Source organism: Arachis hypogaea, chromosome 11 (genome assembly GCF_003086295.3).
Source record: "Arachis hypogaea cultivar Tifrunner chromosome 11, arahy.Tifrunner.gnm2.J5K5, whole genome shotgun sequence".
In the NCBI taxonomy this organism is placed as follows: Eukaryota; Viridiplantae; Streptophyta; class Magnoliopsida; order Fabales; family Fabaceae; genus Arachis; species Arachis hypogaea.
The window spans coordinates 140407940-140420005 of record NC_092046.1 but is presented as its reverse complement, the minus strand read 5'-3'; the positions used below and the strand labels follow the sequence as shown (position 1 = coordinate 140420005).

Genomic DNA, 12066 nt, shown 5'->3' with positions numbered 1-12066 from the left:
GAAACAGAAATGTGAAAAACCTAGAAGAACAGTAAAACAGTACCTTACCTTGAATAATGTTTTTTCGTTTTTTCTGGTGATTTTTGATGGAAATTTGTATCTTTTGTTCTTGATTTCTTCTACTCTTCGTAAGGAGTTGAAACGTTTCTTCAGAATTATAATTTGTTTCGAATGTGGCTTGAAACTTGGACGGTTTGCATTTTGATTGAGGAAGAAGAGGAAGAGTCTGCCATAATGAGCGTGTTTTGGAAAAACGCAACCGTTGTGTAAGGTGCATGCCGGCATGCATTTATTCTACATTCTAAAGAGTGTAGTACGCGTGGTTTTTTTTTTTTTTTTTGGACCAACTTGTATAGCTTGTAAGCCAAAAAAACTTGTATATGTAGCAGACCTATTACATTAAATAGGGAGGTAAAATTGGTAAAATAATTGATTTAATAATCGACCGTCATAAAATCAACAGAAAGGGTAAAATGGGTAAAATAAAAACTTATTCAACGTTTTTCGACAAAATTGAATTGAATTAAAAATGTAAGGGTAGTTTTAAAAAATTCAAAAATATTAGGGATAAAAAGTATTTTAATGTATATGATAAAGATAATCTATTAAATCATTGTCATATATGATTTTTTTCATCTCGCAATAGGCATTGATTTCATCTTTCATATTGCAAGAAAGAGCATCATCAATTAATTAAAAGAAAGATACACATTTATGGAAGACTTTATTAGCAAAAGAGTGTGGAACATGTACAAGAACTTCTACAGAATCTCTCTTATTTTGACTTAGATATACATACATGTCTCTACAGATATTTGTAGGCCAAGTTTCTGTTTCATATCCATTTCCGATTTACATGAATGGACTTATTATAGACCACAATATTCCGAGCGAGTTAGAGAGTCAATTCCCATCTTCCACTGCAACTTGAGCTGCTGCAAGGCTAGCAATTGGAACCCTGCAAGAAAGTGTCAACAAATCTCAGTTTGGTGGTTGTTAGAACAAAATCACTCATTTTAATGGGCCTGAAAATCTGACCTATAGGGAGAACAGGAAACATAGTCAAGACCAACTTTGGCAAAGAATGCAACAGAGGATGGTTCACCACCATGCTCTCCACATATTCCAACCTGAGATATCATGCATAGAACAAATGCTTTTATATCATTGTGTATGAAGATTCGGTTGGTTCAAATTATTTGTATTAGTTGTGCTTCTATTCCTACCTCTAAGTTTGGTCTAGCAGCACGTCCCTTTTCTATGCAAATCTTGATGAGTTGACCAACACCCTTCTGGTCAAGTACCTGATAATATTGTCAACAGTTCAAATTCAGCAAGCATTCTTCATACATGTTCCATGAAGAAACAAAGTGAAGTTTTTCAATTAACCTCAAATGGATCATTCTGCAGAATGCCGGTTGACAGGTAAATAGGAAGAAATTTGCCAACATCATCTCTGCTGTACCCAAATGTCATTTGGGTAAGGTCATTGGTTCCAAATGAAAAGAATTCTGCTTCCTCTGCAATCTACATAAACAGATAATAAAATTCTGAAGTGTGAGAAACCAAAAGGGAATAGAATGACACTTTAATTGTTCCAGCCTAAGCAAAATGGTGGAGTTGATTGCCATTCTTTATGGCTTTATCATATTCAAAATTAGTAATATGCAAAGCTAGAATCTAAATGTGGTTCTTTGAGTTGATAAATAAGAGAGGATTTAAGTTATACCTCATCTGCAATCAGGGTAGCTCTAGGGACCTCGATCATGGTTCCTACTTTATAGCTTAGAGAGGAACCCCTCTCAGAGAACACTTTCACAGCAACATTTCTTATTAAACTCACTTGGTGCTTCAACTCCTGCCAAGGATAAAAGAGGAAAGATTATAAATAATAAAAACAAGAAGCTAATGTAGTTGTACTTGGTACATACTGTTTAGGAAAAACTAAAAAGACTACGAAGCCTTGGCTCAAAGAATGTATGGTAAAGCTATAACATAATTTTTATGATTAATGGTACATGTAGAGCAAAAAGTGAAGCAAGAAAGCAGCAAGGGAATGAGGTTGAATAAGAATCATGCCTGAGGTGTACCGACAAGTGGAACCATTATTTCCGGCAGAACTTTAATGCCATGGTTACTCACTGAAACTGCAGCCTCAAAGATTGCACGAACCTGCATCTCAGTTAGTTCCGGGTATGAGATTCCTAGCCTGTTGACAGAAAATTCAATAGTCAGATATGAATGCCGTGAATCAATCCATAAACTAAGGAGAGAGAGAAAGAGAAGGGGGGGGGGGGATGCAAACCTGCAGCCTCGGCAACCAAGCATGGGATTCACTTCTGATAGTTTTTCAATCCTAGAGAAGATTTCTTCTTCATTGATTCCTGTCTCCGAAGTTAGCTCCCTGACAATGTGATGCAACTCACCCTGGGGAATAAACTCATGAAGTGGAGGATCCAATAATCGGATTGTCACCGGGAGACCGTCCATTGCGCGGAAGATCCCCTCGAAATCTGATCTCTGATAAGGTAGCAACAGGTCAATTGCGGCTTTCCTCTGTTCTGGTGTAATGGCTACTATCATCAACCTCACAGCCTTTATCCTCTCGTCTGAGGCAAAAAACTGAAAGTAGAGAATCATACAATTCTTAAATATTTAGTGCCATAACAATCGAGCATGCATTATTCCTCTATATATATATATATATATATTGAGGAATATTGAGAGCACACTTTTCATTTAATTATGACCAAGGAGTTGAAATTTTTATTTTTTTTACCATGTGTTCGGTCCTGCACAGTCCAATTCCTTGGGCACCATTCTGTCTAGCTGTTAGTGCATCTGCAGGTGTGTCAACATTTGCCATTACCTGATTTACAACAGCAATATGAATTCACAATGTTCAGAAAACAATATTTTGAAGCTTTAATTCAACTCAAACTATGAAGTAGGTAAGACTCATGACATACACTCACCTTCAGATGCCTTGTTTCATCAGCCCAAGACATGAAGGTTGCCAGATCATCACTTAGAGTTGGAGGAGAAAGTGGTTGCTTTCCTAGTATCACCTCACCGGTGGACCCATTAAGTGATATCCATTCTCCTTCCGGGAGCACCTTATCCCCAACTACCACCACCTGCTTCATTGATTGAGATTATACTCTCTTGGTTATTTTTTATATGAATTACTACCAATAGCAAGATGGCCATTTAGCACGTTTGTACTACCTAAATGAATAACCGTTCACCTTTTCGGTGTCATTTACAAGTATACCAGAGCAGCCAGCCACACAACACTTCCCCCATCCGCGGGCTACAACGGCAGCATGAGATGTCATACCACCTCTCTCTGTCAAGATCCCAGCAGCTGCATGCATACCGCCAACATCCTCTGCACTTGTCTCTGTCCTCACCTTTCAACAATGCAAGACTGGATCAGCTAATAATCACTCATTTAGCAATAATGGATGATCTACTAATCACAAAAAAACTAGAGCAAGGGGGATTATTGCCATACCAATATGACACTCTTTCCTTCTGCATGCCATGCCTCTGCATCATCAGCAGTGAACACAATCTGCCCTATTGCAGCTCCAGGGGAAGCAGGCAAGCCCGTGGCAATCACTTTGTCCTTGTAAGCAGATGGATCCTCAAACTAACCCAACAATTAAAACAAGTCAAAAACACCAAGCATAGTCTAGTGAAGCCGTACTTATTACTATTTCAAAATCTTACAACTGAGTGTGTGCTTCTGATTACTGGTCAGTTAATACTATTTTTTCAAGTTAGTTTAATTCCTCCAAGTCCTTTCAAGCTGAAACTAGTTGGCTAGTTGCTACTTTCTTTCGATGCAATAAGGGACAAAAAGAATCTATTGGCACACGACACACTGGTACTGGTCATAGAGATACTGGCAATTACAACAGAATATATACCTGAGGGTGAAGAAGTTGATCAAGATGGCGTGGCTCTACCATCTTGATTGCAGAACGAATACCAACAAGTCCTTCCTTAACCATATCAACAGCTATTTTGACGGCACCTTTACCAGTACGTTTTCCACTTCGGCACTGCAACATCCACAACCTATTTTCTTGAACAGTGAACTCAATATCCTGCATTACAGGTTAAAGAAATTTCAGAAGCTTTGTCTTAATCCATTCAAATTGAAGCCAGAATAGCATGCAGAGCAGCAAACATCAGCTTCTGTATACAAACAAATATTACACAGGATTAAGAATATATAAGAATCTATGAGATTGAAATTTAACCATCATATCCTTGTATTGCTTCTCCAATATTTCACAGTTCTCCTCAAGTTCCTTGTAAGCTTCCGGCATGCAAGTTTTCATCATCTCCAAATCCTCGGGTGTCCTGATTCCGGAAACTACATCCTCTCCCTACATCAATAATAATAAAACAATGATGATGCTTAAAAAGCAGCTCTACTCTATTACATCAACACTAAACAAGTAGTATTAGAAAGTTATTATATGGTATCAGATGTAACCTGAGCATTAATCAGAAACTCCCCATAGAGTTTCTTTTCGCCGGTGCTTGGATTTCGCGTGAACAGGACGCCAGTTCCTGAAGTAGTGCCCATGTTGCCAAACACCATGCTTTGAATGTTCACAGCGGTTCCCTTTAGCCCATATATTTTATTAATACTCCTGTACTTAATGGCCCTTGGACTATCCCAAGAGTTGAAAACTGCTTTAATCGCTAATTCTAGCTGCTGCATTGGATCTGCAATTGGTAAATTGAAAAATGTCAGTTGGATGAAGGCATGAATACTTGTCAAGAAGTTGGTGGCGCTGCATTCAGCACCTGAAGGAAAACTTTCTCCCTTGGCTTCGAGGTAGACATTCTTGTATTGCTCAACCACATCCTTGAGATCAGATGCTATTAGATCAGTGTCAAGTTTGACACCTTTTCTACCTTTTAGATTCTTTAACTTTTCTTCAAACAATGAGTGTGGAATACCCATTACCTAAATACAACACAAAAGATAGTTAGAAGTTATGAAAAAACACAATGCTACTTATTCCAGTTTTAGAGAATGATACTATGTAACTAAAATATTGCATGCAATAAGATTTTAGATTTCAATTTCACTACTCACAACATCTCCAAACATGTCCAAGAAACGTCTGTATGAATCATAAGCGAAGCGCTCTCCACTTTTTGCAGCCAAGCCAGTAACGACTTCATCATTGAGTCCAAGATTGAGAACTGTGTCCATCATTCCAGGCATGGAAATCTTGTAAAGGTGGGGGGAACTAGTTAGTTATGTTCTATTAAGCACATGAGAAAAGAAGAAGAAAAGAATGATATATACCGCGGCGCCAGAGCGCACAGAGAGGAGGAGAGGCTTAGAAGGATTCCCAAGGGAGGTTCCCATCTCTGACTCCACAAAAGTAAGGCCTTCAAGAATCTCATCCCAGAGGCCATCAGGTAGCTTCTTGCCGTTGTCCTGATACTCTTGACAAGCTTCTGTTGATATGGTCAGTCCAGGAGGCACTGATAACCCAATGCTTGCCATTTCTGCCAGGTTCGCCCCTTTTCCTCCCAACTATTGCAAATCAGAAGAAAACAGAAGCACTCATGATATGAAAAGCATGCATTAATAACATACATACACATGTAAATGTAGAGATTAGAGAATGCCTTACCAAGGCCTTCATGGCCTTGTTTCCCTCACTTCTGCCCTTGCCAAAAGTGAATACCCGCTGTCTAGACATCGCCATAGACAAGTTTTTACTCCAGCTTCGGTTTAAAGGGGTTGATAATAAAAACGTTGAATTGATAGTTTGAGGTGCAAGACATAAACTTAACGTTGGCTTTATATATACATATAATAATAATGAGAGATGGAGCTGTCAAAGCGTCAAGCGGTGCATGCATAATGATTCATGCATCAAAAACAAATTGCAATGGGGAAGCTTATCCTATTTATTACAGCAAGAGGCCTCGTAGTTATCTTCATTTAGTGATTACTCCAACGGATAAGTATCTTGCATGGTACCTTTTCCAATATATATATATTCGCAGCAGCTGCTAAACCAGGGGGCTTGTCTAGTGGGTTTGAACTTTGACCCCGGCCGTTTTTTTCCATAAAAATAACCAATTTTTTTTTTCTGATTTTGGATCAGTATGGATACCGATATACTAATTGCTAACATGCCCCCGGTCTCAATTTTGATTATTTATTACTGTTTGGTAAAATAGGACAAAACAATCATTTATGATTTCTAAATAAAATGTGAAACAGTGGTTTTACTGTTAAGTATTGCCCTGTAACCAGAGGAAGTTACAGCAGACACACCATAAAATTAGTACACAATGTATAACTAATGCCGTAGAAACCTTCCCCAGCTAATGGCTTTTCTGTTTTTCTGAGAGTCCCAAATATCAAGCTACCTTTCAATGGTAGCAGCGAACAGTCAGTTCCTTGAATCCACACACACGAGTAAGGTGCCGGTTCAGCTCTGCCACAACTGAAGCATCTAAATCCCAAAGAGGAAAGATCATTGTTACCAATTTGTCAGCCATCAACAAATAATGCATCAAGCATGTTTGAAGATGAATTGTTGTTTTCGTTCTCATCAAAGAAACCATTGGCAGCATTTTCTCTTCTAGCTTTACGTTCTTCAACGATATCATCTTCTGTTTCAGTGCAGAAATTTCGTCGAACCTGCTTTACAGGTCTCTCAGCCACAACAAATTTGTTCCCATCACGAGATCTCTCTCCAAAACCTGCCCAGACTGGCAAAAATAATAGTTCAGAAACAACAGTCAAGTTTAATGAATACATCAAGGACATAATCTACGCAGAAGCAGTTAGATCTTAAGAAACAGTCAACACGATTTTCACCAATGAACAATGATGCTTTAATTTATATTCAATAATAAATCCCACTTCCAAGAAGCTAATCCACTGGAATGTTTCTCATTGTATATCAATGGATAGAAACCACACATGTACACAAACAAAAAGTGATTGTGCAAGAGCAACACATACAGCGAAGGTAATCGAAAAATACAAATTTTCAATCATCATCATCACTAAAAGTATACTTAAATATTACAAAAAAGAAACTCAAATGTGCATATTCCTTTCAGATATAAGTAGTATCAAACATCAGATATAAACACATTCTGTGAGTTACTGCAAAATTCTAGGGATTTGGATGAAATATGACCAATCATGAAAGCTTCATCCTAACACTCCCACATTCAAGTGTAACTAACATATGCTTGTACCTCCAAAATGATGCAGAACAATTGAAGCAGCAACAGTAACATTCAAAGAAGCAGTGCCACCTCCATATTGTGGGATATATACAAAGAAGTCACATATCTCACATTCTTTAGCAGAAAGGCCTGTACCCTACACAGCAATTTTCACAGGAATGAAACAAATTTCTAATGTGATTCTCATGCTCCATGAAGGAATGAAGTTCTAAAAACCAATTAAATCAACAACAAAGGAAAAACCTCGTTGCCGAGTAGGAAAGCCGTGCTTTTTTTGAAAGGATGCTGGTTCACGGGCATGGCATTCTCGGTGATCTCCACTCCACAAATATCGAAGTCTTTCTCCTGTGAAAAGTAATAACAGAACCCGATTCATTTTCATAAAAAAGAAACGATTTTCGGACAAAGAAAGAAATGAGGAAAGAGCAACTGATTTGGGAGGTAGAAAGAGAAAGCAAGGAGGGACCTTGAGAAACTGGCGAGCGTCGTGAAGGGAGTGGAAGTGGCGGAAGCGGAGGTGGGCGGAGGAGCCATGGCTGCCGAAGGAGTTGAAATCACGGCGACCGACTAGGATGAGCTCCGAAACACCGAAGGCAGTGGCGCTTCGAGCAAGCGTGCCAACGTTGTGCCTTTTGGCAATGTTGTGAACCACCACGTAGCTCTCAAATCCCATTCTCAGAATTATTGCCACTCGCAAAAGAATGAACCACCCGAAACTAGTAGTAGGATGTTCTCTACTTTGGGGTTTTGGGTTTGGGAGGAATAATTTGAAAGAGAGGGTTTTCCAGTATTCAACAACAAAGGTCAAAGGTTGAAATGAAAATTGAAATTAGGTTTTCGATCATTTTATTGTATTTGTTTATTTTATTTTTTCTTAAAACAAAATGACAGATTAAAAATTTCGAAAGGAGATTCTATTACAATTGAAAAATTAGTGAGAATTATATTTTAATTAGTTAATATTAATTAATTTTAGTATTTGAATTTAGAATCTAAAATTTATGATTAAAGGTTAGAGTATAAAATTTAAGATAAATAAAATAATTTAAAAAAATAAATAATATTAATTGAAAAAAATAGTTACTTAACATTATTTATGGGATTTTATATATTTTTCTTGATATAATTTTTTGTCATACAAAAATATTATTCACTGAAACATAGAATGGATTTTATGTTATTCACCAGTTTAATACCTTAATAAATATTTAAAAATTGTGTTTAATTATGAAACAAATTCTTATACATGTTCTATAATAAAATAATTTTTTTTTAATTTCAATTAAGCAAACTGTGATTTCATATTTTAAACCATGGTAAAAAAAAATATCAAGTGAAAAAAAAAAGTGATATTTAGAGTTTTTAAGTTAAAAATTGTAGAGAATCTAAAGGCTTATATAATTTAATATGATTTTTAAGTTATGTTTTATGAACTCATAGTAAAGCAGAAATTTGAACACTCTAGAGACACACCTTCTTTTGAAATCAATAACTTTAAAAAAATTTGGAGAAAAATTATATTTAGAGATATAATAAGTGCTTTGAATATTCACAGAACTTAAATATACATTCGACTTAAAGAGTTGAACAATCATTATAAAATGTTTCTTATCATCTCGTTTGAGGTGTGAAAATATTTGATTCACTAATTTTTCAAATAATATATATTTAATTTTGTATTTTCTGAAATAAAAGGCATAATACAACTCTAATAATATTTTTGGACACTTAATATCTAACATATACCTAAATTAAATGACTGCAAAACAAAAACAAAACGTACAGATGAAAGGAGAGAGAAAATAGTAAATATTATTCTAGGTCTTCCATCTGTAGTGTAATACGCTAGTTTTCTTCATCCGTGCGTATAATCATTCCATAGCCTCTTCCTTTCCAACAATCTCTCCTATGTAGTTTGCATGTCACAATAAGGCCATTTAAATCTAAACCTGTAATAAAATTTAAGATCGTATCTTAATAAAATAAGAAGTATGTCGATATAACGTATCAAACAACATATTTCTATCCATTGGAGCATTTGCCTCAAGTTCAGCAAAAGGGAAAAATTTAAATGGATTAAAAGCAAAATTCTCGATGAGAAGGATTTTCACCTCTGTCTTTGTATAGAAGCTAAGCTTGTACTTATGAGCAGTTGTCTTTACCTTTCCATTGTTAATTTTCACAATAAAATTTTGCATACTGTTCTTGCCTGTAGAATAGGTCAGCTCCTCGTATGGAACGTCAGCTGAGCTATCTCCTCGGGAGGCTGCACTGCTAGCTCGTCAGTTCCGAGCTTTTCCTTTCAACTTACGGAAGCGCGGACAATGAAGAGGAAGAGAAGGGGGAGTGTACCTGCAAAGGCACTCCAATACTTAAGTCAGTATGAGATTCAAGTAAGAAGTATATGAAAAAGATACTTTTACCTTGCTTTTATATGATCGATTCTTTATCAGTAACGGTTTTTCCTCAACGTCTGTCTTGGCGAGGATTGATAACGTATCTGGACATTATGTCGCCTTTTACTAGGCGGTTTTGGTCCATAATGTCAGTTTTGCCGAGTTATTACTCATGAAGGCCGTATTTGTAACGTATATTGCTGAGTTATGGCCGAGGTGTGACGTGTGATGTCGAGCTTTATAGGTGTAACGACCATATCACAGTCCCCAAGTTTAGCCTGAGAAAATTTTTTTAATGAAGCAGGTTGAGCTTCTTGATGAGTTATAACTCGGTTAGATTGATTAGTTATGGAGCCCACAGTTCAACGTTCTTCATTAAAAAGAATGTTAGTGGGGAAAGTGGGGAGTCGTGTCAAGCCATTAGTGAGGAGAGAGAAAGATGTTGTGTTTATTAAATGGCTTTTTATGTTTCCAAAACAAACTGTACCGTTTGATGTGATTGAGTTTTGAGGGTTAAGTTTCAATTTGGTTACCCCTGATCCTTGGTCTTGCTTCTTTGAAAACAGTATGAGTAAAAGATGTATGCATGTTCTTTGTATCCTTTACTGATTTCTCATTTCCTTCTTCTTCTTTTATTTTCATTGTCTGGGTTCTCTTATGGGTTTTGAGAAGGATAAAAAGAAGAGTATTGATTGGTCTTATGATTGGGTTAGTGAAGATGTTAAGTCTCGGGTATCTTTGTTTTGTGATGAGGCAACTGTTAAGGAGATTGATGCTGGTAAGGTTGTGAGGGTTGGGTCTGGGGTGCAGGTGGAGTTGTTGTCGTGTAGTGTGGAAGATAGGGTTTATCACCGGAGTCAGGGGTTTGAGTACTTCTACATGCATAGTTGCGTTTTGGAGGAACTGAGGGTTAAGTTGCCTTTTACTGATTTTGAGTGTCAAATTCTGAAGCAACTAAATTGTGCTGCTTCGCAGTTGCATCCTAATGGGTGGGCGTTCTTGAGGTGTTTTGAGATACTAATGGAAATTCTTGAGGAAAGACCTTCTGTGGATTTTTTTTCCTTGTTTCAAGCTAAAGGGGTTTGGAAAGGGGGTGGGTTAATCTAAATAGTACTCCTGGGTTTGGTATCTTCAAGTTGTATAAATCTTCCTTTAAATAATTCAAAGAGATGTATCTGAAAGTGAGGAGTGTGGAGAAGCAATTTCCTTTTTATATGAACGAGTTTATAGCTGAGAGGTTTCTACTGTGGTGGTGCTCGGAGCCTCAAAATATACTCGAACCTGAGGTGATAACTTTGAGGAATGTGTGCATTATTGAGTTCCTCGTGGAGCAAATTGATCGGAAGGATTTGATATCTATGTTTGAAATTTTAAAGTCGGAGGAAAATAGAGATTTGGTTATAGAATATTTGGGTGAGTTTTGTCATTTTGTTTGCTTTATCCTTGCTTGAAATGTTGCTGATTTTGTTTTGTATGTTTATACAAGGGGTAAGTATCCTGGTGTCTTAGCTGCCTCCTTAAGGTCCAGGTTCAAGAATAAGAATCTGGAAAAAGAAGTGTCCTCATCCAATAAGGAGAAGACTACTGTTGCCGCTGAGGTCAGTAAGCCTGTATCTGGTCGCAGGAAAGTTCTTGTGAAGAAGAGAAAGGGTGAAGTTGTTGACTTATCCGAAGAATCTAGTCAAAGGGGGGATAATGTTTTGTTGGAAGAAATCCGTGCCTTTCTGATGAACCAGAAGAAACTTCATGAAGTTTCTGAACATAGTGGTGGGTTATCGGTTTGGGGAGGTGACTTTCCGTATATGTCTGTGGCCGATGATATTTGCCAATCATCGGCCGATGTTTCATTGGCTAATGAGGTTGGGGAAATAGCCGTCGGGCAGTATATGCAGGTAAATGTTTTTTGTTTTGAATTATTATTTTAGAGTTGTATGTGATTCTAATTTTGAATTAGGTTTTTGTTTTAACCTATAGGTAGTTGGATTTCATATGGCGAGCTTAGGTAGTAGTCAAGAGGTGAAATATAAGAAGTTAGAGATGCAGAGAGAGGAGGTTGAGGCTTTGAAGGAGCAGTTAGCCCAAAGTAAAGGTACAGTTGCTGAGTTGCAAACTAAATTGGGTGATGTTGAGAAACTACTGAAAGAAACAAAAGACAGCTATGTTAAGGATGTAGAGGACTTAAAGAAAAAGGAAGCTGACTTGGCTAGTGCGGAGACTCGGTTAATTGAGGTTACTGCTCAGTTGAAAGACATGAAACAAAAGAAACAAAATGAAATCTTGGATTCGTTTGTTGAAGGATTTGAGAGGGCTTCAATTCAGGCGAAATTTATGGCTCCTGAAGTTGATTTTTCTGAGATGGATCCTGGGAAGATTGTCAGAGATGGTAAACTAGTTGATGATGATGGTGTTGCGGAGG

General features: G+C 37.2%; 2 protein-coding genes across 2 annotated transcripts; both read right to left on the bottom strand.

Moving 5' to 3' along the window:
• Window positions 1–711: 711 nt before the first annotated feature.
• Window positions 712–5925, bottom strand: LOC112723016 (pyruvate, phosphate dikinase, chloroplastic). Its single transcript, XM_025774235.3, has 18 exons — window positions 5673–5925; window positions 5339–5572; window positions 5123–5260; window positions 4828–4990; window positions 4511–4746; window positions 4272–4400; window positions 3936–4115; window positions 3518–3655; window positions 3249–3413; window positions 2976–3137; window positions 2780–2869; window positions 2306–2622; window positions 2080–2209; window positions 1730–1858; window positions 1390–1527; window positions 1227–1304; window positions 1039–1130; window positions 712–958 (listed from the first exon to the last, which is right to left on the bottom strand). Exons 1-18 carry the CDS (start codon window positions 5745–5747, stop codon window positions 904–906), a joined length of 2649 nt encoding a protein of 882 aa, XP_025630020.1. The 5' UTR covers window positions 5748–5925; the 3' UTR covers window positions 712–903.
• Window positions 5926–6225: 300 nt separating this feature from the next.
• On the bottom strand, window positions 6226–8093 carry LOC112723017 (uncharacterized). The gene is made up of 4 exons (XM_025774236.3): window positions 7721–8093; window positions 7498–7599; window positions 7264–7390; window positions 6226–6765 (listed from the first exon to the last, which is right to left on the bottom strand). Exons 1-4 carry the CDS (start codon window positions 7925–7927, stop codon window positions 6545–6547), a joined length of 657 nt encoding a protein of 218 aa, XP_025630021.1. The 5' UTR covers window positions 7928–8093; the 3' UTR covers window positions 6226–6544.
• Window positions 8094–12066: the final 3973 nt, after the last annotated feature.

Bases quoted from the DNA above. Each gene is read 5' to 3' on its own strand.
- LOC112723017 (XM_025774236.3), bottom strand. From the start codon at position 7,927: ATGGGATTTGAGAGCTACGTGGTGGTTCACAACATTGCCAAAAGGCAC. The intron at 7,391-7,497 runs GTTTTTCCTTTG...ATTGCTGTGTAG, and splicing joins CTTTCCTACTCGGCAACGAG to GGTACAGGCCTTTCTGCTAA. The intron at 6,766-7,263 runs GTACAAGCATAT...TATTTTTGCCAG, and splicing joins TGTTCTGCATCATTTTGGAG to TCTGGGCAGGTTTTGGAGAG.
- LOC112723016 (XM_025774235.3), bottom strand. From the start codon at position 5,747: ATGGCGATGTCTAGACAGCGGGTATTCACTTTTGGCAAGGGCAGAAGT. The intron at 4,116-4,271 runs GTTAAATTTCAA...CCTGTAATGCAG, and splicing joins AGCAATACAAGGATATGATG to GATATTGAGTTCACTGTTCA. The intron at 1,859-2,079 runs GCATGATTCTTA...TATCCTTGGCAG, and splicing joins CACTTGTCGGTACACCTCAG to GAGTTGAAGCACCAAGTGAG.